This window comes from Sciurus vulgaris (genome assembly GCF_902686455.1).
Source record: "Sciurus vulgaris genome assembly, chromosome: 17".
In the NCBI taxonomy this organism is placed as follows: domain Eukaryota; kingdom Metazoa; phylum Chordata; class Mammalia; order Rodentia; family Sciuridae; genus Sciurus; species Sciurus vulgaris.
The window spans coordinates 50153194-50177804 of record NC_136478.1 but is presented as its reverse complement, the minus strand read 5'-3'; the positions used below and the strand labels follow the sequence as shown (position 1 = coordinate 50177804).

Genomic DNA, 24611 nt, shown 5'->3' with positions numbered 1-24611 from the left:
AGGCGGGGCGGGGGAAGCCAGGGGCCAGCAGCCCAGCTCTGGCACTCGGCCTCCGAGGCGACTCCCACCCACCTCATTGAACAGCAGCTCACGCCTCTGCTGCTTGCGTAAGTCCATCTTCTTGACGGCCACCAGCTTGCCTGAGCTGCGCACGGTGGCGATGCACACAATGCCCGTGGAGCCCTCACCGATCTTGATGAAGTTGTCCAGGTAGGAGCGGGGGTCCCCAGGGTCCACTACCAGCTGAAGGGCAGCCCGGAACTGCTCATGGGACACTCGCTGTGGCTCCCGCTGGGGTGAGCGGGGCCCAGGGGGCCCAAGGGCAGGGGGCCCAGCAGGGGTGGCAAGGGCACGGGCCGGAGGGGCCAGCTGGGGCTCGGAAGCGTGGGGACCCAGCACTCCAGGGCTGGGGGTGCCGTGGGCTCGTGTGGGAGGCCGGGAGGAGGACTGGGGGGCAGCCAGGGCCCCTGCTGATGGCCCGTTCGGGGCCTTGCTGTGAGGCTCTCCCTGAAACAGAAGAGAGAGGTGGCTGAGTGGGGGGCCAGGGCCACTTCTGACAGACGCACGGTGGTCAGGATGAGTGATGTGCAGGGGTGGACTGGGGCTGGCAGGTAGGCAGGGGAAACAGTGGGAAGGGAACAGCGGGGGACGGGTTACCTGGGCACCCCGGGACGGGTGGTCCGTATCGGCCCGCGGGTACGTGTTAAAGGGCCTGCCGGCCGCCAGTTTTGCCCCACTGGCCAGATTGGCAGGCTGGGGGGTGCCGACGTCAGGCCCAGAGAGGGGGCGTTTATCCCGGGAGGACTCCTGGGGCCCTCCTGGGCCCTCCCTGGAGGATTTGGGCCTCTTCTCGGGCCCCACCCGTCGCCTGTCACCACTGCTGCCACCCGCCTCGCTGCGACTGGTGACCCGGCCTCGGCCGCCAGACTTCTCTGGGCCCCCTCTGGCTGTGGTGGCCTGCTCCTCAGGCATCCCATTTTCCTGGCGGGCGCGGGTGGAGGGTGGTGGGCTGTCTCTCCGCAAGGAGTTGGAGCGTGTCACCGACATGTTCTCAAATTCGTCCAGCAGCAGCGTGAGGGCCCCATCCTTGGCACTTTTGCTGCCCCGCACGATGGTCTGGGGTCCCAGGCAATGGCAGGGTGGGGGCCGGGCAAGGAGGAAGGGACACAGGAAGTGCATCCGACAGACAGGACGACACGACACAGAGACAAGACAGAGACGGAATGAAGAGATGCCATGGGTGATGAGGGGTGGGGGTGGGGCGGGGCCCGCAGCCCTCCCAACGCCTCCGCAGCAGGAAGGGAGCTGAGGTGCACTCCCACGCCAGCCGCCACCCCAGGACCCGGATGATGGCACCTGGGCAGCAGGCCCCTATCTTCCTCCGGCTCCCTGGGCCGGGAGGAGTTCTGCTCGGGGGTGGAGGAGGGAGGCACCCCACCCTGTGATCAGCGCCAGAGAGCTGCAATTACAGGAGGCTGTCCAGGGCCCAGCTGGGCACTTCCTCCCTGCAGGCTACCAGGGTTGCTAACCCCGAAACCAGCTCGGCTCCCCTGGAGGCTGAAGGTGGGGTGCAGGGAGAGTGGACATGCTTGGGCCCAAACTGGAGGGTAAGAGGGACCTGGGGCTGCATGGCAAGTGCAAACGCATCCTGTGTCCACCCAGCCCTCCATCTCCCTGGCCACCCGCTGCCTGCCCCTGGGTGGAGTCCTGGCTCTCCTACACCCTCTAAGCTCCACACACTACGGCCTCCTGATTGCTCTTCAAAAACACCAGACACATCGGGCATGATGGCATGCGCCTGTCATCCCAGCAGCTCAGGAAGCTGAGGCTCCCAAGTTCAAGGCCAGCCTCAGTAACTTAAGTGAGGCTCTAAGCAGCTCAGTGAGACCCTGTCTCAAAATAAAAATAAAAAGGGCTGGGGATGTGGCTTAGTGGTTAAGCGCTCCTGGGTTCAATCCCTGGTACAGAAAAAACAAAACATAAACCCCCCAGACGCGAGTCCGGCTCGGGGCCTCCACACTGGCCATTCTCTCTGCCTGGAACCTACAGCTTCCCCAAGCAGCCCCAATGTTTCTTCCTGCCCAGCCTTCAGGTCTCTGCTCAAAACCGGGTTTCTCAGATTTGGTGGCCCCCAGCCCCTGCCAAGGCTCCACCCCCAGCCCCCAGCACTCCCGGCCTTCTTTTTTCTCTAGGGATTAAATCCGGGGTAGTGTAAGCACATCTGTCCATTGCTGGGCTCTGCAGGTGCCATGGTCCTGGGGGCAGCAACAGTTTTCTCCTGTTCGTTTCCAGTCCTGCGACATCTCAGTCCCTAAAGCAGCATCTGGCACACAGAAGGTGCTCAGCAGACATGATAATCCAGGGAGAAGGGAGGAGGCAAGTGGGGAAAAGGCCACGATGAGCCAGGAAGTGCACCTGCTGACAGGGGCTCGGCCTCATGCTGCTGATCTTGGCAGCAGCGACATGGGCCCAGGACTATCTCTAATGTGCAAAAAACAGCACCGGTGGCCGCTGTTGCCCTGCCTTCTGGTGTCAGCTGCCAGCCTGGGGCCCGGCCTTGTCCCAAGATGGCAGGAGAGCAAGGAGGCCGCCTGGCTGGGCTGTGGTGTCAGAGGGGGGAAGGGAGGTCCCTGGGAGAAGTGGGGAGACACCTGGCCTGGGCAGCAAATACAGAGTCCATGGGTCCTGGGGACAGTGCTGGATTGAGTCAGGTGTGAATTAAGACAGGTGCAGGGCAGGACTCCTGGATGGCAAGAAGAGCCACCTAGAATGGGCACACCTGCACGCAAGTGGCCACGGTGGGTGTGGAGGGCTGCGGGCAGCTGCAGGCACAGAAGAGCCAGCGCTCACCCATGGAGGTGGCTACCGCTGGGCTGTGGCTGGCGCGCATCATGAAGCCAAAGCCCAGCACGGGACGAGCCGTCTCTGGCTTTCTAGGCAGAGGCACAGAAGGCAAAGCAGGGGAAGCATGGAGCAGGGCCCCATACGCACTCAGCGGCCCCAGGCCTAGACTCAGCGCTGGGTCCAAGGTCAACCTGCTGACCTCGGGCCTCCTCCCTGCCAGGGCACTGGGAGAAGATGAGTCACCACTGGCCTGCCAGTGCGCCAGTCTGCTGAGTGACAGGCACACCCATCTCTACCCACTGGGGACAAACCTAGCCACACTCCCCCACCTCCGGCTTGGAATAAAGCCCTCTCTCTGAGGTTGGCTTTACCAGCCCACCACGGCACCCCGCACCCCTGGGCCAGCCTGGCTGCAGAGCTCCCCAGCATCAGGACCACTGCTTAATTCACACAGAGGCAGACCAGGGAGAGGAGGACGGGCCCTGAGACCACGCCACAGCTCCAGTCCCACCCTGGTCAATGTGTAGAAACCCCGAAGCACTCGAGGCACCCAGTGCTTCCTAGGGGCCCTCTCCTCCCACGCCTGCCTCACTCCTCTCCAGCCTGCAGCTCTGCTGGTCTGAGACGCTCCCTCTCGGCCCTGGCCTGGGTCCGGGGCCTCCTCTGTGTGCCCTCTCCCAGTCTGGACTACGTGGTGGCCTCACTGTCTGGGGGCAGGATGACAGCTCAGGCCTGGAGGCCTGGAGGCAGGTGTGGGGACCAGCAAGGTTCGGGCTGGGGTAAGCATGGAAGTGGGTGGGGGAGTGGGAAAGCTCAGTGCCAGGGCCACGGATGCGGGGAGGGTCAGGGGTCGAGTATGGGGTCAGGGCTGGGCTGCTCTGGAGCGGTGCGAGTCCAGGAAGGCGGTGGGGTGGCGGTGTACCTTGGGGGCCCCAGGCTGGATGGAGGTGATGCAGGCCGGGTCGATGAGGGGCTTGGGCCGGCGGGCTGACTCCTCGATCAGGCTCTGCCACTGGCGGGGCAGCCCCGTGAACTTTTGCTCATGTTGGTCGAAGCCCGTGTGCACGCGATGCTCAAAGTTGGATGGCGCGGAGATCTCCACCCGCTTCTTCCTCTTTCCAAACATGGCGCCGGCCCCAGGCTCCTGGAGCGGAGCCCCTGCAGGAGGGTGCACCAGTGGTGGTAGGTCGGTGGCAGTGGGCACTCGCCCACACCTACCTGTTCCCCTGCCTCTCCTCTGCCCTGGCCACTTCCAGACCCCCTCCCACCTGGAGGGTGGGAGGCAGGAGTTTCCTGGGACCGGATCCCGGCCCTCCTGGCCTCATCTGGGCAATCAGGTCAGGGCACAGCCCTGCGGCTCTTCTCCCTCAGGGCTGGTGTCCTCCTGGCAGCCCGTGACACCCCACCGTCTCACCTCCACATGTCAGCCCTCGAGACTCAGTGCCTTCCGGTGGCCGTTCCTCTGCTTGGGACGCCCTCCCCTGCCATGCTCCCGTCCTCTCCTCGTGGGTGCCCTGAGCGGTCAGCGAATCCTCCCCCACCCCAAGTAAAACAGCCCCCACGTCCCACGAGCCTCCATCATGTCACCTTCAGAGATGGTTTAACTTGCGAAAAGTCTGGGGCGGCTTCTCGTGTCCCCTAGCCTAATATTTACATCACACCTCCAATAGAACACCTGCCTGGGCCAGGCCTGTCCACCCAGTTGCCTCCAGGTCCCACCCCCAGGCCTGGCACACATGAGCAGTGGGCCAACACCCCTGCCCCGTGGCCTGACCCTGGGCTCCAGATGCTGCCCTCCTTCAGCTGCGATCTCACCAACGGTCATGGACAGATAGGGCACCAGGGACCCTCACTGTGACACGACCCTGATTTTAGGGTCTGGGATTTGTCACAGGCCAAAAGGGGAGGCTGATGGTGGCAGCCTACAGGAGCCCAAGAAAGGATGGCAGAGAAGCAGGTGTCCAGAGAACAAATCCCTCTCTGCCATTTGCTGCCTGTGACCCTGGTAAGTGGCTGAAGCCCTCCATGTGCTGGCCCAGCCCATAGGGCTGTCGTGGGGAACGAATGAGCAGGCAAAGTGCCCAGCTCAGGGCTGGGCATGGGCGACACCCAGTGCTGCCACCATCAGCAGAAAGGACTCGCTGGAGCTGAGGAGGAGGGGCCCCAGGCCCTGGCGCCCTGTTGCGGGGCAGCCCCCACCCAGATGTCCCAACACTTGGGCCCTGGAGTCACACAGACCTGGTTTGAGGGTGGCTGGGCTAGAAGTGCCCAAGGGCAGGTGACGTCTCCTCTCGGGGCTTCGGGTTACTCATCTGTAAAACAGGGAGAAAGCGTCCGTCCACTCGTCACTCATCCTTCAGGAACTCGCCGTGGCCTCCCCTGTGCCCAGCTCTTGGCTGGCTGGTGCCAGGCACAGTGGTGATCTAAACAGTCTCTGACCTCATGGGGTATCTCTATGGGACAGAAAGGAGAGATAGTGACAGCTCAGAGTGGTCAGGCCTGGGATCACAGGGTGTACCAGGCCAAGCCAGGGAGGGATGGCAGCGTGGGCTAAGGTGGCTTCGGAAGGAAGAGGGGACGTGGGAGCTGAGGCAACAGGACAAGGAGCGATGCTCTGGTGAGGATGTCTGTCCTGCTCCCAGCTGGTTCCCAGTGCTGGGTACAGGGGGCACCCAGTCTCATGGCCCCAGTGAGAGGGTACCTGCAGAGGGTCTGCAGCCCTGTGTCCCCACCCTGGAGCGCACCTCTGAGCGGGAGGCAGCCAGCCCTGGCCAGAGAGGCGGCCTGGAGAGCCGACCAGGGGAACCGGTCTGGCAGCAGGAACCCAGTGGGAGGCGGGTGGGGACTCACCAGCCAACCTGTCTCAGCTGGTCCCCAGAGGCCAGCGGGTGGTCAGGGCCAGGTCTGGCCAGGATTCCCGGGCTGGTCCTGTTTCTCTGCAGGCTCTGGGCTCTGGGAGCCCGGGTGTGTGGTGAGGCAGACCTGAGGGACAGGGCCCCCTCCGCTTCCACCCCAGCCCCTTCTCTGACCCCAGGCAGGTGAGCAAGCCCCTGTGCAGTCTCTTCAGGGCCAGTTCCTAAACACTATCTGCCTTCCCAGCCGTTCACGCCTGGTCGGTCCTGGTGGCCCTGGCCACGCTCTGCTTCCCAGCTCAGCTAGAGTCTCCAGTCCCAGCTCCCAGGATTGTCCCTACAACCTCGACGGTCCCCCACCTCCACCCCTTGCAAGGAACTCTAGCTCCGGCTCTGTGTCCTGTGACCCCATGTCCAGCCTGTTCTTTATCTTGAACTTTCCACTCTGTTTGTCTGCTCCTTCTCCCACTGTCTGGGGACACTAAGGCAGCTCCCACGGCCTCTGCAGGCACAGTCAGCCATGTGACCCCTCGCTAAACCCAGGGGAGGGAGGGACAGGTGGGAGGAACTCAGAGCCAAGACGGGTGGGGCTGTCCAGGGTGGCCTGCCCTCCCATGGGCCCCAAGCCCCATTTATTCCCCCTTAAGCCACCTTGCATGCTATAGCTTCATGTGACCCTGCAGAGGAAGGGGGCAGAGGGGCACACCTCCGGATATTTGCCTGGGCCACCCCTTTCCTCTGGGCACAGCACAGAGGACAGGACAAACAGAGGAACTGGCCGTGTTTATAATGACCAGGCAGGAGCCCCACCCATTCGGTTCCAAGCCCTGCAGCTCCCCCGTCAGAAGCTCTGGCCTCGAGGGCAGGGACGGGGAGTGCTGGTCGGCTGGGAACCTGAGAGCCAGGCAGCCAGGTTCGCTCTTAGCAGCTGTGCGACCTCCCCACATCTGTGAAGCGGGGGACCCGACACAGCCCTCCAGGGAGCTCGATCACAGTCCAGGCCACGACTCTGCCCTGCGCCTCCGTCTCCTCCCGTTAGCGGAGGGAGATGATGGCAGTTGCTCCCTGGAGTTGCACGAGCATGGCACCCCAGCTTGTGCTCCACCTCCTGGGACCTGTCTTCATGTCCAGCCTGTTCTTCACTCAGGAGAACGAGGCACTGGTGGCCCCCCAGTCCGCAGGGTCTGGTCAAGTCAAGCTGCACCCAGTGAGCGCTCCATGCAGGCCAGCTTGACCCACAGCGGCCAGCCCGACTGCAGTGCCTGCCCAGCCCTCGCCTCACCCACACGCCTCACTGAACCAGCATCTGGCCCAGGAGGAAGGGGACACTACAAGTGCCATGGACAAGGAAAAGGCAGAGAGGACAGCCCATTTGCCCAGGCAACAGCGAGGGAGCAGGAGAGAAGTCAGCTTGGCCTGTCTGACCCTGCATCTGCGGCCATGTGAGCTGCAGAGGCCAGCGCGTGCTCACCCTGCTTCCGTGCCCGATCGTGTCCGGTCCTTGTGGCCAGCCTCAGACACAAACACTGTCATCATCCCGATCCCAAAATGCAGAAACTGAGACCCAGAGGGGGAACCCCACGTCCAGGGTGCGCAGTGAGAGGCAGCCAGGATGTGGACCTGGGCAGCGGGCAGCAGAGGCTGGGCTCTGCCCACCTGTCCTGCCCAGGGCTGCGGCCTGGCTGTTGGGTTGTCTGTTGTCATCTCCAAGGCTGGCCCTGGCCATAGCCCTGCACCCTCCTGTCTTTCCTATGCCCAGACCTTGCCTTTCCTCTTGTGCCCTGGTCCCTCTGGAGTCCCCTCCTATCTGGACTGTCCTGGCCTCCGTGGGCAGCAGGACACACAGTGCAGGGCTAACAGACCCCGACCCTGGGGCTGCTCTGTCGTTTCTTGCCTCTGGCATGGCTGCGTGCGGCAGAAAGGAGGCAGGAAACCAGCCCCGCTGCCAGATGCAGCTCACTGGGCTCAGCTCCGGGACCAACACCATCATCTCTACCATGAGGGGACCCACACCTCAGAGCAGGTGCCGAAGTGGAACTCATAGATGCCCTCCAACCTTGGTGCAGTGGCCATTCCGGGCCCCAGTTTGCAGATGTGGAAACGAGCTCGCAAAGGCGAAATGGTTCTCCAAAGCCACCAGGCAGAACCAGCTCTGCAGATGGTCCAAACCACTCCAGAGAAGAAACCTGCAAGCCCTTCGCTCCCTCGGGCCCACAGGTCCCTGCAGGATCTGCCCATCACCTCACTGCCCTCTTTCCCTCCCAGCCACACGGTCGCCTCGCCCACCTTCAGACCCCAGACGCATGCCCAGATGAATGCCTGTGCAGGGCTGCACCCCGACTCTCCTCAGCTCGTCTACAAGGGGCTCCTCTCCTCTCCCACGCTCCCCCACGTGTGTCTGCACTCATATGTCTCTTCCTGACCTTTCACCCTCTGTCCTATCTGTCCTCGCTGCACTTGCCATATACATATGGGGTAAATAAGGGATATGTGTGTGTGTGTGTGTGTGAGAAAGAGAGAGAGAGAGACTCTGACCCTTCCGTGTCTATCTCTTCCCTTAGAAGGTCAGCTCCTCGAGAGCAGGGACCGTCACCATCTTGCTCCCTGCAATACCCCGACACCCACAGTGCTGCCCCGCCCTGAGCAGGTCCTCGAGGAACAGCTGGTGAAGAGGCGGGTCACCTGTGCTTGCTGTACCACCCCAGCCTCCGCAGATGAGGCCAGTGGCATTGAAAAGTCGGGAGAAACACGTGGAACCCAGAGGCAGACAGAGACCCAGGGACCCCCAGGGGAGAGACCAGAAGGAGCAGCGTCCAGCCCCGGCCACCGGCACGGCTGCCTCTGAAGTCCAGTGTTCGATCCTAAACTGCAGGCACATTTTGTATCCTTTAACACGGAAAATGTTTATTTCAATGGAAAAACATCTCCTGACTCCTGTAACACCGGCAGTCTCTGCCCCAGCCAGCACACGAGTGTGCTTCCAGTCACTTCCTCACCTGCTCGTCCCACCCTGCCACCTGTCATGAGAAGAAAACAATACCACTGCCCGTGACTCGGCCAGGGGCAAGAGCAAGCCCCCCGCGTGACAATGCTGCCTGGTGGGGGTGTGCCACGCATGCACACGTGTGGCCAGAACTCCTTCGGCCCGCCTCTACCCCGACTCCAGGCTGACCCAGGTGGAACTGGGGCCCAGGGGAAGCACAGGGGACGTGGCCAGGGTCACAGGCATCTTTCCTTGTCACCCACGTGAATCCCTATGAGGAAGGGTCAGGAAGAAGTGCCCGCTGGCCCTGGCCTGCACGAAGGCCCCCACCTGGCCGCCTCCCTCAGCCACCACTCCTGCTCCGTGACCCCACCTCGCAGGCTGTGCTCTGGTGGCGAGGGCGGTCTGGCTCCTCACTGCGCCGCGCCACAGTGCCATGCCATCCCTGCTCCACACCGCCGCCAGTGCTGGCCACCACGCCACTCCCTCCCGACCCACATCTCCCAGCATCGTGCAGGGCTGCATGTCCTCCAGCCCTTCTAGGAAACACCTCTCTGCACAAGCGACGCTGCGACACCCACCCCCCATCAACCTGCTGGCCCGCAAACCACAGAGGTGGACTCTGCCAGGCCCAGGGGTGCCTGCAGCAGCGGGCGGGCTGGCCAGAAACAGCCCTGGGCCTGCAGGCTCGCCTCCCAGAAGGAGCGGACAGTAGCAGAGACAAATCAGATCTGGTCAGCCGGCGGGAAGTCCCAGGAGGAAAACAGGCCAGTTCAGGAGGTGCTCAGGGGCCTGCGCAGGGGCCCGAGGCGGGCCAGGAGGCAGGGCTGCAGGGCAGAGAGCCGCGTCAGGGGGAATGGGGGTTCCAGTCCTGAGGAGGGACCCCAGAGGGTTACGGGACATGAGCACAGTGACCAGGACCAAGATGGGAAAGCTGCTGGTGACAGGGAGCTGGTGTCAGCAAAGGAACAAACTCCTCCGGCCCCTCCTCCTGGAGCTCGGGCAGAGGGACCTGCCGCTGCCTCACCCGCCCCTCCCACCTGGCCTCCCCGCTTGCTCTGCTCTAGCCAAGAGGGTGCCCCCTCCCGCATCTTGGCCACATCAAAGCCCGCTGCGTCCCCAGGAGCTCCCTACCTACTGCCCCTTTTGCCCAGAGCTGCTTGATATTTAGGTCCTCAGAGAGGTCAGACCAACAAACCCCACAACAAACTCTGGGCCCTGCTTTCTGTTTCCCCAGGGCACTCGCCACTGGGTGTCACACGTAGGCCCTTCCTCCAAGCCCCAGGACAGTGTGGCTCCCTGGCATCTTGAGCCCATGAGGAGCCCTGAACCGGAGGAGGAGCAGGGAGGGGAGGGAGGGGCAGGCAGGAGTCCCAGGCCTCGGTTCCACTCTGCCTCACAGCCTGACCTTGATGCCTCAGGACTCAGCAGAGAGCTGGCATGCTCCAACACGCCCCACAGTGACCACCCAGGCTGCCCCCACCACAAGGAGCCTTACCAACCACTCCCAAGCCGCGTGGCCAGGGAACGTGAAGCTGTGGTTGCACGTTTCAGCCACCGTAAAGAGGCGTGGCCCATGGAGAAGCCTCTAGAAGTCCACTAGTGACCACAGTGGGGGACATGCCATACACCACCCAGACCCGGGGTGCCCTCACCGTGGGCAGCGGGCCCTCCGGAGAGCCCAGAGGCAGCACTGCCTCCCCCGCCACGCCTTCACAGACTGAGCACTTGGTGGGGTCCCCCCACGCCCCCAAGCCCACTCCTCACCTGCTCTTTGAGGCGCCCTCGCAGCCAGTGCTGCATATCTGCTCAGGTGGCCTTTTGGTAAACACTGCTTCCCCCAGTGGACAGTAGCCCCACGAGGACAGGACCTGCTTCTGACCACCGCCCAGCACAGGGCTGGCCCTGCAGGCTGTGGGCAGTCAAGAGCAAACTACCCAGACTCGGTACCAACTGTACCATTCTGAGCTGTGTGCCCCTGGGACAAATCACTCAGCCTCTCTGGGCCTCCGTGTTCTCATCTGCAGATTGGGGGTAATGAGAGCCCCCACCTCATGGGAAAGTTTGGACAAGAAAATGAGATGACAGGAGGACAGCATGTAGGGGCCCCGAGGGTCCCCACTTCAAGTTGCCCACTGCTGTCACCACTCTCCTGCAGCTCCTACACCAACGAAGGAATGACCGAGCGAACACGTCAAAGAGCACGCTGGGCACGGGCTGCCCCGGCAGAACGTGCCTGCCCCGTCTCACTTCCCCAGGGTCGGGAAGGAGGCACTGTGACAGGCCACCAGTCGACGGGCAGGGCAGCCTCTTCCAAAGGCAGGCTGCAGCCATCCTAGTCCCCTGCACCCCCGTCCCTGCCCAGCACTAGGGGGAACAGCACAGAGGGTGAACAGAGCCGGTGCTTCCTTTACCCCACCAGCCCCCGCCTCCAAACAGGCCAGGCACAATGGGGCACGGACAGAAAGGACATTGTTGCCCCTGGTCCCTGGAGGCGCCCAGGGTGGGAATGGATGCCACAGCAAACCTGAGCGTGGGTGAGCCTCAGGACTGGAATCAGATCAGGACGCACTCACTCCTCCCCTGAGGCCGGGCAGGAAGGAGGGAGAACAGGACAGATAAGAGGCGCCGGCCCCTCCCTGGCTGGGAACTCGAGCCCTCGCCCTACCCCCTAGGGCTACGTGACACACTATGCAGCAACTGAGGTCCACTGCACACACCTGTGCTCTTATGGTGGAGCCCAATGACAGTAACCAAAACGAGCATGTAGCCATCCTGCTACAGACACACATGCATGCACACTCCATGGCGCAGGGGGACACTACACACAACGGAGCTCCGAGACCACCTCGCAGACATGCAGAATGGACAGCCAGACACACACGATGACAGACACTGGCCACACAGGGAGAACCTAGCAATCCACCCTCTACCCTGCAACATCCTAAGCACCTGGTTGCAGGGTCACAGGAGCATGGGTGCGGGAAGCTGGTGGTAGGCTCAGTGAATTGCTCACTGTAAAGCTCTGGGAGGGACACGTGCCCTGAGCCCGAGGTCCTGCTCTGGGAACACGGGCGCCAACAGAGCTTCAGAGGCATGGAGGGGGGTGTGGGGGAAGTAGCTCTGGAGCCTGCGGACTCTGAGTGAATTCTCGACAACAGGGCTGGGGCGGAGGCAGCCCAGAGTGGGGCCCGGGACCCCCTCCACAAATATGCAAAGACCCACACACCCCAGAGAGGCAGCAACTCCCAAGAGAGACGTGTCACAAGGACACACTATAGACCACAGCCTTCCCCTAGAACACAGGGATGCGCCGCAGGCACGCAATTCCATGGCCGCTCCGTGACGGCCAGACTTGACAGGAGAGGTGTACCCAAGACATTCCCAAACTAGGAAGGCCCCAGGATACAAAGCTGGACCACAAGACACACAGCAGCAGGTAATGCGCCCCCTCCGAGAGACACAGGCGCATTCCCAGAGTGACTCAGTTACAGCAGGAACCCTCCCGGCCTGGGCACACCAGACCCTGGGAACATGCTGGCACAGAGGCTCGGGGACCTGCTAAGACACCAGGTTAAGCCCCATCAACCTTCCTAGCTGACAGACACCAGCCACCTCACACACAGGAACAACCATGACCCCGCCCCCTCTCCAGCCTGAGAGGCGTGGTCCACAGAGAGGCACGCCCACATTGGCTCCAGTGGCCAGGCAGCAAGACCGCCCCCTCCCCCAGCCCGGCCCTCTCCCTCCTCCTGCTGAGGCCCGGCCAGCTCACCTCCTCCTTCCTCTTCCCTGCTCCAGGGCCACCCTCAAAGGGGCGGCTGACAGAGGTGCCACCTGGGAGGGCAGGGCGTGTGGATGTAGAGAACCCACTGAGGAAAGTGGCTGCCTCCACACCCGGCCTCCCTGGCGGTGCTGGTGACGCGGCCCTGCCCTGGCAGCAGCTCAGCCTGGCTGTGGCTCCCACCCACAGGAGGCGGGAGGCGGGGCAAGCTGGGAGACCAGAGCCAGCTGGGGGGGGGGGGGGGGTGGGCCACGTGGCCCACAGCTGCAGGACAGTGGGATGGCTGGCTGGGGACCCCAACCACAGCCTTTACTTCAGCAGGCTCAGTCTCCAACACACACGCCCACCTCAACCCCTGATGCCAGGCTGGCCACCAGGGCCAGGAAGCCACAGCAGAGCAGGGCAGAGTGCCTAGGGGTGCCTGGAGGCCAGTGGGTTAGAAACAACATGCTCTGGGGGCACACAGGAGGGCAGTGAGGTGTGAGGTGAAGTGCCTCTGGGCAAGGGGCAGGTGGCCTCTGATGTGGAGGGGTGGCTGGAGAGCTGGAGCTAGCCCCCACCATGGGATTCCCGCCAGTGTTGCAAGAGCACCAGAGAGGGGGGGTGGAGGGTGGCTGGGAAGGCAGATGCGACGGAGGACCGGGAGAGAGGACGCGGGGAGGCTGGGACTCCTGGATGCCTTCTGCTGGCCCTGTCTCCCTGGGAGAGGCCAGCCCTGCTAGCAGCCCGCCTCGACGGAGAACCACTCTGGGACAGCTCTGATCTTAGTGTGGTCACCCCGCCACCACATAGGATGGGACAGAGGCCTCAGCAGGTCCATTTTAAAATGGAGAAGCTGAGGCCTGGGGGCCAAGTGACTTACCCGGGGAGGCCAGGGGCAGATTCCAGGCAGGCCGCCTACCTTTGTGCCTGTAACCAAGGCGAGTTTGCTCAGATCCACCACCCAGAACCCTTAGGAGGGAGCCCCAGCTACCCACCATACCTCCCTCTCCCTCAGATCTCACCTTCCCTGCAGAGCCTTGGCTGGCCCAGGGCACAGGCCGCTGTGTGAAAACCTGACTGTCCCTTCCAGGGCTGAGCACTTCGTGACGGAGGGGCCAGGGACTCAGGCGCCTGCTCTCGGAAGCCCTCCCTGACACTCCAGGCTGGGGCCTGACCACGCTGCCCTGTGCCTCCCACACCAGCCCACCCGCCTGTCCCTCTCCCATCACTCACACGGGGGCAGGAGGCCCGAGAGGTCAGCAGTGAGCTACCTGAACAAACTCCCTGCCCCAGGGTCTGACAGCGGAGGGGGCCTCTGCTAGGGGCTCTGGCTCAGGGAGTGGCAGGGACCCATCCGCTGTCTACTGGATGCCGGGCCCAGAACAGGGTCCCAGATCCTGATGAGCACAGTGAGAGCAGTGAGCAGGTGGCAAGGTGGGCATGTGGGCAGACGCCTGTGTCCTGCCCACCCGTTTTGCCCCCCACCAACTGCAGCCAGCTCCCTGAGGACAGCACCCCCCCCCATGCACAGGACAGGTGCTGGGAGGATGGCACTGCACCAAGAGCCCACGGCCACCACCCACCCCTCTGTCCATCACCTGCCCACCCTGCCAAGGGCTGGACCAGGCCTAGGGGACCCCAGGCGACCCAAATCTCAGGCTCCACCTCCTATGGGGGTGGGGCACCTACCAGCAGCCACCCAGAGAGGAGTCAGATGGGGCCATCTCCCCAAACCAGACCAGCTGGTTTGCGCTCTGGTGGGGGAGGCGGTTGGGACTGGGCAGCCTGGCGAGCTGCAGGAAGCAAGGTCCTGAGGGCGCTGTGGGGGGATTCGCAGCCTTCAGGGTACCTACCCCTTTCCTTTCCATCTCTTAGGTGCACCGTTCCAAAGCCAAAAGGCACCAGGGGTGAAGAGCAGTCAGCCGTCCTCCTGCCCTGCGCCCACTCAGTCCTGGAGGCGAGCCCTGCCAGAGTCGGCTGGCCATTTCTGAGATCCTGCGCACCTGCACACTCGCCTCCATGCCTTTAAAAACCCAAGCTCTGCACCTTGCTTTCCTCAAAAACAGTCCTTGGCACTCCTTCACTGCTGGACTGGGGAGGAGTCTGGCAGCTTCCCAAGTGTGTGAAGACACACCTGGCACCTGGCAAGGGCTTGCCTGGCGCACAGGCCGGGGAGGTTCATGCCGAAGCACAGTCTCAATCAGCTAGGTCTGAACACAAGACGTGCTGTCCACGGGGAAGGCCAGTCAGGGGCAACCTCTGGTTCCCTGGGAGGCGACACAGTGGGTGATGAATGGCTCACACACACGTGGGTAAATATGAAAAAGGACGCTAAACACAAGCAGCACAAACAACATCCCCCAGGATTTTGTTTGGATAAAGTTCAAAACCAGACAAGGAGGAAAGGAGGTTGCTTAGGACGGATGCACACAGACATGGCCAAAACCAAAGAGGAGGGCAAGGGACCGATGGCCTGGCCCGAGAGGCACTCTATGCAGGGCACGCGGGAGAAACTGGCCCAGCAGTCTAGCTGCAGCAGCCGCGGATGCTGTGTATATTCCACAATCATGACCTTAAAGAACACAAGTGCACACACGACACGTCCGTGCCTGTGGTGGTGATTCTGCGTGCCTGCCTTGGTCTGGGCCATGCGCCTTGCTGCTTCCAGCCCAGCGGAAGGGCTTGCTGCCTGAGCCAGCCCCCAGAGCAGGTCGTGGCTCTGTCTTTTGCGCGAGGTTGTGCAGGCAGTCGCCTGTCTGCAGGTCCAGGCCCACATGCAGAATGACCGAGAAGGCTGCCCCTCACGGCCCAAGCCCCAGGCACAGGGTGCACCGCCCTCTGATCTCTCCAGCCAGGTGGGACGGCACCTTGCACCCGGTTTTCTCGTGCGCTTCCTGCTCAGGATAAGCAGCCATGTGAATGTCCTCTTTCACCAAATGCCATTCGAAGCCTCTGCTGTCCTTCTGGGTCAGAGAGACCTTTGTAAACCTAATCTGACTGTCCTTCTCTGCTGAAAATGTACTCGGGCCACGCAGCTAAAGCTATCTCCTCGCTGGGTCCCTGGGTTGTGCCTACCTCGGGTCTCATTTCCTCTCTCCCGCCAGTCACCTGCTCTGGCCGCTCGTCACTACCCATGTTCCTGCGTCCTCAGCAGAGATCCAACCAGCTCACGCCCCCCAGGCTGGTGGAAACACGGCAGTCCCTGTCCTGTGGAACTCACGGACAAGTTTACACAAAATGTGAAATTCTCACTGATGCCAGCAGCTGGAGGGACAGGCGAGACAGGGCCTGAGGGAGGACAGGGTGCTGGAGGCAGGCACAAGGGGCAAGGGGCCTGCAGTGGCCCTGAGGACAGGTGTGAGCTTCCAGGGTCTGACTCTGGCTCCCCAGTGGAGGGTGGGATCGAGTGGCCTGATGTGGGACGGGAGGTGAGGGGCAGCGCTGGCCCAGCAAACGAGGACAGCAGCCAGGACAGCAGGAGCTGCAGAGGGACACCCGTGAGTTCCATCCACCAAGAAAAAGCAACACTTGTGATGGGTAGGACACTGGGCCTGAGGCGAGGAGAAGCGAGGGTGCCTGAGGCCGGATGAGCCTCAGTTCCGCCCTGGCCCAGGCCTGGGAGGGCTCCAGCTGGGCGCGCTGGGGAAGGGAACAGAGTGGCAGTTACCACTGCACCCAGCACTGAGGACACCACAGAGGTGCAGCGCGTGACACGTGCAGATCAGGGAACAGCACGGGAGCCCAGAAACACACCTGCACCAAGAGACCTACGTGGGTTCTTAAAAATTTTTTTTTCTTGTGGCGAAACATACAGTGTCTATCACTAACTATTTAAACTCACTTGTGTAGCCCTGAATACAGTCACAACACCATGCCACCACCACATCTACACCCGTGCCTTTGGATCGCTCCTAACCAAAACTGTCCCAACCAAAGTAGCTGCTCCCTTCTGCGCCCATTCAGCGCGGGAAGCTCTCTGCTGCTTCTTTCCCTTGAAGCTGTCCACTCTGGGCCCTCACACAAGTGGAATCAATCGCCATCTCCTCCGTAACTGGCTTATTCACCCAGCGTGTTTTCAAGGTTTGGCACATAACAGCATCAGCCTTTTCATGGCTGAATGATATTCCACGGTGTGCACCACATTGTCTTCATTCATGTACCGACGACGTGAGGTCACTCACATCTTTTGGCTACTGTGAACAACGCTGCTATGACCCTGGGTGTACAGATATCTGTCCACGTGCCTGTTCTCACGTGGGAGTGGAACTGCCGGATGACACGGTACTCCCATGTTTAGCCTGAGAAACTGCAAATTGGTCCCCACAGCGGCTGCACCATTTGACATGTCCGCCAGCAAAGCATGGGGCTCTGATCTCTCCACATCCTCTCAGCACTGGTTATTTTGTTTTGATGATAGCAGTCATCCCAGCAGGTGGGAAGTGGTGGCTCACTGCAGTTAACTGATTCTTGACCAAGAAGCAGAGGAGGCTGGTGGAAGAGAGCGTTTCCAACACATGATGCTGGAAGAGCTGGACATCCATTTGAAAAAACAAACAAGCAACCCTTGATCTAAACCTCATGCTTTGCACGAAATTAACTCATAATGCATCATGGACTTAAACGCACAATGTACACCTATGAAACTTCAAGGAAAAAAAACTAGGGCACTATCCTCAGGATCTAGCACAAGGCACAGGGCTCCAGACGAGCACCAAAAGCACAATCCATAAAAGGAAAAATTAATAAAGTGACCCCATCAAAATTAAAACCTTTCGCTCTACAAAAGTCCATGTGAAAAGGACAAAAAAAGCAAGCTGAGACAGGGAAGAAGGTTTGCCAATCACACATCTGACCCAGGACTAGTATCTAGGATAGATAAAGCCTTCTCAGACCTCAACAGCAACAAACGAACAAACAATCCAATAAGAAAAAGGAACAGACGACATGAGACATTCCACCAAGGAGGATGCTCAGATGGCAGATAAGCACAGGACGGGATGTTCGACATCCTTAGCCGTCAGAGACGTACAGAAAGCCACAATGACATCTTACTACCCGATTACTAGAAGAGTCAAAATAAAAGCAGTGAGAATACCAAATGCTGGTGAGGCTGCAGAGAAGCGGATCACTCACACATTGCTGGTGGGAACACAAAATGGTGCGGGCCCTCTGGGAAGGGCCCGCTGACTGCCTCAAAACATGCCACCACCATCCTGCCTTGGGTATCTGTCCCAGAGAAAGGAAAATTTAGGTGCCACGCAAAAACCTGCACATGAGTATTTACAGCAGCTTTATTTTAATAGCAAAACATGGGAAATAAGCAGACACGCTTCACTGATGGATGGTTAAAAACCCACCGCACAGTACAACACAGCGACCCAGCACAAGGGGCTCTGCACACGTCAACTGCATGACGCTCAAGGAGCATGCTGCGTGAATAAGGCCAATTCCAAAGGCGACCAATGGCATGCTTCCACTCACATTTTTTCTTTTTTTTTTTTTTAGTATTTTTTTAGTTGTTGATGGACCTTTATTATTATTTATTTACATGCAGCGTTGAGAATCCAACCCAGAGACTCACACATGCTAGGCAAGCGCTCTACCCGAGCCACAACCCCAGCCCTGCATGACATTCTTGAAAGGACAGAATTGCAACCTGGGGAACAGGTGGCTGAGTGGACATCAGGAGGGCTACTTGTGATGGCATGCTCTGCATCCTGGTCACTACAAAAGTCGACACTCTGGTTGTGGTCTTGTCTGCACAGTTCTCAAGATGTCACCATGGAGGGGAACAGGTACAGAATGCACCAGGCCTCTCTTACAGGGTGCTCAGAACTGCGTGCAAATCCACAATTATCTCACAGTAAAAAGTTTACTTAAAATATTAATAACATTTAAAATGTCAGGTCCTTTTCCATCTTTTTGCTTTGAACTTGCCATCGTTCTCCTCGAAACAGCCTTCCACACACTAACTCCTGCTCCTTTTGGCCTCAGCCCAGACGCCTCCTCCTCCAGGAAGCCTTGCCAGATTTCCTCCCCTGAAGTCTGGGCCTCTCACAGCTGCGGGGCCCCCCGCCCACCCCTGCTGTCACTGAACCTGGTACGTATCTATGAGTCCCATGAGGGCAGGGCCTCAGCCTGACAGGTCACCACCAGTCTGTCAGGGAGGTGGCTGACAGGCTGGACTTGCAGGGGGACACAGCCAGTCTGCTAAATGAACCAATGAGTGGCGATGACAATGCTCCTGACGGTGACACTAAGGAGTCTCTCAGCGCCAGCTGAGTGCTGAGTGCTTTCCATGGATGAATGTACCTTATCACAACCAGTTTCCCAAATGGGGAACAGGCCAACAGAGGCAGGGCAGGGGTGCCACATGCCCAGAGTCACTCAGCTGTAGGGAACGGAGCCGGGTAGCAAACCCAGCCCAGCAGGGGAGGCTGAAGGGCAATCTCTACCCCAGAGGGTTCCCATGAAGGGCCGCAAGTGCCTGGCTAACGGGAAATGGGGAGGGGAGGGGAAATACCCTCTGGCCCCAGACCCCAATCCCTTCCCTCCTGCAGGGAAGGTCCCTCTACATGACACACTGACCTGGGCAGGGCAGCACCAGCACCCTTTATACTACACAGGTGCTCAGGGCCTGCACCTGAGTCCCACTTGGTGACCTGGCGCCAGTGTGCTCACTGTGGACAGGAAGGGCCGCTTCCACTGCCACTTGAGGCTGGTGCTACAGGAGCAGCCTGGGTGACAGAATCACGGCTGCCTCAGAGCAGGGCACCTCTGACCTGCCGAAGAGTGGTTCCCACAGCACTGCTCTGCCTTCATCCACCCAGAGGGACGGCGAGAGCAAAGTGCTCGCATGCAAGCTGCCACCGCGCCACCCGCCCTGTGCCACCTCCCATGGCCTGACCCTGCAGAATGAAGCTGGGCTGCTTAGGAAAGCATCAGGAACCAGGGAGGCCGGGCACATGGCGACAGCCTCTGCAGGCTGCAACCGGGCCAGCAGGGCTGGTCTTCAAGCCGGGCGGCAGGCCCGAGGGACGTCAGTGAGGTGATTCTCTGTTCTCTTGCCAGCACCCAAAATCCTGCACCAGCTACACAGACAACAACAAACAGAAAATAAGGGAGGTAAACGTGGCCAGTGGCCACGGTGCTCATCCCCTCACTTCCCAGCCACGGGGGCGTCTGCCTGGTAATTAGTCTCGAAACTGCACATGGAGACCTCAGGCACTTGGCCAGACTCTCCCCCGGCAAGAGGACCGGCAGCACTGGGGACCCGGGGAGTGCTCTGCGTCTGCACAGCCTGCAGGTCTCAGCTGGTCTCCTCTCCCCACCCTCCCCCTGGTTGCAACTGCTACCAGTCACAGCAGGGCCCTTGGCCTCGTGCAGCTCCTGGCCTGCTTCCAGCAAGGAAGAGAGGTCTGGAAGCAGACAGCCCTGAACCTTATGATTCAGGCCAAGACACCCAGTCCTTCCCACACACTGGGCACTCTGTCCAGGACACCTTTCGAGCCCCCCAACAGTCCAAGGCATCCTGGTCCTGGTCTGCCCTGGGGCACCATAGCTGGTCACAGCAGGTGGAAGGAGTTAAGATCAGGTGAGGCATCCCCTGCCCACCTGGCTCACCTGTGCCCTGTGCTGGAGACATAGGACAGCCATGAGGCCCCACAAAGCATCCAAGAGAGTTCCAGGCTAGTGCGAAGCAAGGCAGCCAGGAGGGTGCTGTCAACGCTCCATTTTGCAGAGGACAGTGGGGTTCAGAGAGGGAAGGTGCCAATCCAAGGTCACACAGGATACAGTAGGGCAGGTCTGACCCTGGCCAAAGTCTGCTCCCTTAATCTGATCGTACTTGCATTCATTCTGCCACCCACAACTCTTGATTATGCTCTTAGTGGTTGCCAAGCACTATTCCAGGCACCGGGGACACAGCAGTGAGTAAGGTAGAGTCCCTGCTCTCCTGGAGCTGACATTCTAGTAAACAAGTGGGAGAAGGGACAGAGAGGGACATAGTGCCTATCCCAGGTTCCTGAAGTAGAAGTGGTGGCATATCAGCCGAGATCAGAAAGAGTAAGGGAGCTCAGGGCAAGAACACTCAGGGGGAGGCAGCCGGAGTCCCCAAGGCCCAGGAGTGGAGAGGGCCCGAGTGGGAGGGGAGGGGCAGCTGAGGTCAAAGGATCTGCAGAAGAGTAATGACAGCTCTGGAGCACAACAGCTGTCACCACAGTTCTCCAAAGGACATGTGGTACCATCCTGATGTAGAGGAAGACGAGGTGGAGGGGCTGGGAAAGCTGCCTGGGGTGGGACAGCAGGTAGGGAGCAGAACAGGAGCTAATTCTACCCTGAAAACTTACCACCAGGCCAGGGGCAGCTGTCAGCCAGAGCAGGGGCTGCAACTTCAGCAGAGTGGGACCCCAAAGCCACAGTCAATCACAAAGATCCCAGGATCAGCAGAAACTGGGGCTGGCATACACAGGCCCAGGGGAGTTCCCAGCCTCAGTCCCTTGGGTCCCTCCTGCCCTGCCTCTGCTGTATCCGGGGTACAAGCCTATTAGGAGAGACTTTAAAAGGTCTTTTTTAATCCAGTCATTTTCTTCACTTAGCAATTTTAATTTTCAAAGTTAACCTGCAAGTCACACAGACATTGAGTACACCCTCAGGTTCACACTCGGCTCAGCCCCTGAAAGGGGTTCGCTGCAGAAAGCAGCCTGCTGCAGGCGCGGCCTCTGGACCTATTCCCCAGGCACAGGTAGCCCGGAAGACAGACGCCCTAGGGACCACACCGTGCTGGAGGCAGACTGTGGGAAAACCACGGACACATCCGGAGGTGGAGGATGGCTTCGGAGGCCTTTCAACCAAGGCCCTAGTGCAGACTTTGGACCCCTATCAAACAGAAGGAAAAAGGACTTTAAAACAATTGGGAAATGTGAGGACATTAAGGAATTCTTGTTTATAAACAAATCTGAAACATTCTTGGATAAAGTGTATGATGTTTGGAAATTATTTTGAAATGTCAGGGAGGTAGGGGTTGGGGGTACGGTGATAAAACCTGGCTGTGACTGGCACCTGATAAAGCTGGTAACAGGGACCTGGGGAGAGCAGGAGGCCATTCTTCTGACTCCGTAAGCATTTCCATGACACAGAGGTGTCAGATGGTTTACCAAAGCAAAGGTGACCTAATTCAGAGTAGAGAACCCTGGATCACTCCCCCTGTGACTCCTGCCTCTCTAATCCCCGTAGTGGTGATAACAGTAGCAGGGACCACGATAGCAGAGGGCAGCAGCCCTGTGCTGAGCCTGCGCACACGGACTCACTCCATCCTTCGGCAACTCTGGGAAGCCGGAGAGTCGTTCCTCTCCTGCTCCAGATGCAGGACTTCGGAGGCTCACAGGCTCACCGAGGTGGGGGAGGAGGTGGTGTCAGAGTGCCCCCCGGGGGAGAGGTGGCAGCAGAGCCCTCAACAAGCAGGGACACAGGGGAGCACTGGCCACCACTCCCCCTCCATAAAATAACTCAGTTTCTTCGCGATGCGATAGCACATCTTCAGCACAAGCCTTTGCTGGAATTCAACTAGGGCCAGCCCGCAGTCTACCTGCCGGAGCTGCGAATGACAACTGGCAGCGGGTGACGGGTGACCAGACTCGCTCAGAGGGGCCTGGCCTGGCGTCCTTCCCTCCAGGCAACAGAACTGGCCCCAGCACCGCCCACAACTGTCAGTCAGATGTGGCCCAGACTCCCCTTCCGGGGGCAAGGAGGCTGTGCCCAGCGCCCTTCCCATCAGGGGAGCGTCCTGGGCCTGCTGAAGCCATCTCCCCGCTGCTCGGCACGATCCCACCCCAAACCCAGAAGCCTTGCCGCTTCCGCCAGGGGAGGAGGGAAGCAGAAATGCAGGACTGGGGACAGAGACCAGAGGCGGAGAAGGAGGGAGCTGGGGGCAGCTGCCCAGACGGATGGGCTGGGCGGCCCAGGGGTGGGCAGCCAGGGCAGGCCCAGAAGCCCCCCGGGGTCTCGGCAGACCGCCCCTGAGGGAACATGGAGACACCTGTCTTACCTTCCCTTCGTGTCATTAGTGCCTAGAACGTGCCTGGATCACACCAGCGTGAGCCGGGTCTGCTGCCATTCCTATAACTCAGAGCCTGGGATGCCCGTACTCGCTGCTCCCCAGGGGGGAGAGGTGTAAAGCGAGGCCTGAGGCAGCTGGGGGAGGGGCAGGAAGCCTCCGAGTCCACAGGCCCTTATCCTGCTGGCCCCCTCCCCCACCTAGGGCCACCGGGAGTCTGGGGCCTGCTGAGGAATGCAAGGAATGAAGCCAGGCCTGGCACGGCCATCCCCAGGTCCCACCCCCTTCACAAGCCAGGAGCCCATCCAGGTCCAGACGGCCACCTTCCCAGGGAAGGCCCAGCGCCACTCTCCTGTCTGCACCCTCACCCCCGACGGCTCCTCAGGACTCCACTCCCCTGGGGCTTTCGACCGCAGCCCGGCCTGGGCACCCCTTCATCACTCATCAGAGTGGGCAGAATGGGCAAGGGGAGAGCAACTGCCAAAGCTGACCCAGCTGGGCAGGGTAAGTGAGGTGCGCACAGTGAAGAGGCGAGGGCTCACTCCAAGCAGCAGAGCAGCGCAGGGACTCAGGACGGCCACCCCTGCAGAGCTGCTGGCGGGTGCTGGGCCAGGCCAGCTTCTGCTGCCCCAGGGGGTAAGGCTGGGCCGTGCTCCTTCCTGCTTCCCATACCGCTGAGCCTGCTCCCTGATAATTAAGCTGTAAGCTGATTAGTCAAGGAAAACCTTTCATTAGCCCTTGAAATCATTCAGGAAAATTACAGCCTCCTCACTGGGCGCCCTGCTGCCCTCTGCCAGGGCTCAGAGGGCGCGTCAGGGAAGACGCGGGGCATGGGGGGCTGGCCCTGCCCATGCCGGAGAGCCGCGCCCTGCAAGGCCAAACCGAGGAGCCAGCCTTCCGGTTTGGGGGGGCCCTGCCGTCTTGACAGACCCAGGACGAATCCAACAGGAGGTGGGCAAGGCCTGTGTGGGAAAGTGCGACACCTTCCTGAGACGCTGGGGAAGGCGACAGAGGTGTACCAAGTTCATGGGGCAGTTGGGGGGTGCACACACTGACAAGCTGTGGGTCTCATATGTAAATGAAAACATAAAAACCAAGAGTGGCTGGGACACTCCTGAAGAAGAGTGAGTGCTCTCACTGCAGCCAGGACTAAAGAAACCAGGACAGGGTGGCACATGACAACCTGCTCCAGAGAAAGGAGAGCCCCAGACAGCTGCTCGTAGAGGCTCAGAGGCAACCAGGGAGGAGCCCGAGCAGCCTGTTTGCAATACCCGGCGCTCCAGTGGCTGGGTCCCAGCTGCCCTCACTCACTCACTCACACGCCACACACACACGTGCGCACACGCTCACACCCACACTTACACACAACCAACCAAGAGCAGCACTATCAAACCATAAAGGAAATGAATGACAAACTTGACTCCCTTAAAATTAAGCATTTTTATCCACCATAAGACACAATTTTTAAAAGTGAGAAGACAAGCCACCAACTGGGGAAAAGCAGCACGCCACCCCCAAAGCCAAGGCTCTTATCAGAACCTAGGGGTAACTCAAAGAAATAAGAACTCAAAAATAAAGCAGGCAGCCCAGTGGAAGGCCGGCAGGGACCTGGACCGGCTTCGGAGGAGTCGCAAGAACGCGGACTGCACCTGGCAGTCCCCACGATCTGCCCAGCACCGGGCCAGCCTCCAAATGCGCCAGGGACTCACCCACTGCTGGAGCCGGGTGCCCTCCCAGTCTGTGAAATGGGTCAGGTGGGCCTAGCCACCCGCGGTTCCAGGAAGGACCCAGCTGCTGCGCAAACCACCCTCAACCAGTCCTGCCCTCTAATCAGCCTAACCAGGATCCTGTATGCAGAAACAGGGCTCCACACCCCAGAGGCAAGGTCACGGCAGGCCTTCTGCCTCCAAGCAGGGGTGCCCCAGGGGCTGAGAGGCAGAGACAATCTCCAAACAGAAGGCAACTGAGTCCATTTATCTGCCACTGGGTCCTTCCTGGAAGGCACAACAGGCCAGCGCTTATTTCTTGGAAAAAACTAAACAATCACATCTAGATTTATGTGCCAGGCGCCAGGATGAGATTGTGAGAAGCAGAAGTCTGAGAAACGCCCAG

General features: G+C 60.3%; 1 protein-coding gene across 6 annotated transcripts in view; it reads right to left on the bottom strand.

The window, feature by feature from the left end:
* Positions 1–24611, bottom strand: part of PAK4 (p21 (RAC1) activated kinase 4) — a 39429-nt gene that overhangs the window by 5672 nt on the left and 9146 nt on the right. For 2 of the 6 annotated variants that reach the window (XM_079119344.1, XM_079119348.1), the window contains exons 2-5: positions 5083–5156; positions 3767–4002; positions 658–1116; positions 73–507 (exon numbers count right to left, since the gene is read on the bottom strand). In XM_079119344.1, the coding sequence (XP_078975470.1) occupies positions 73–507; positions 658–1116; positions 3767–3970 (1098 nt within the window). In that variant the 5' untranslated portion in view covers positions 3971–4002; positions 5083–5156. Of the gene's footprint in view, positions 1–72; positions 508–657; positions 1117–3766; positions 4003–5082; positions 5159–5694; positions 7949–12459; positions 12617–14298; positions 14724–24611 lie in introns of those variants that run through there. The other 4 variants (XM_079119347.1, XM_079119346.1, XM_079119345.1 and 1 more) reach the window with 4 other exon arrangements.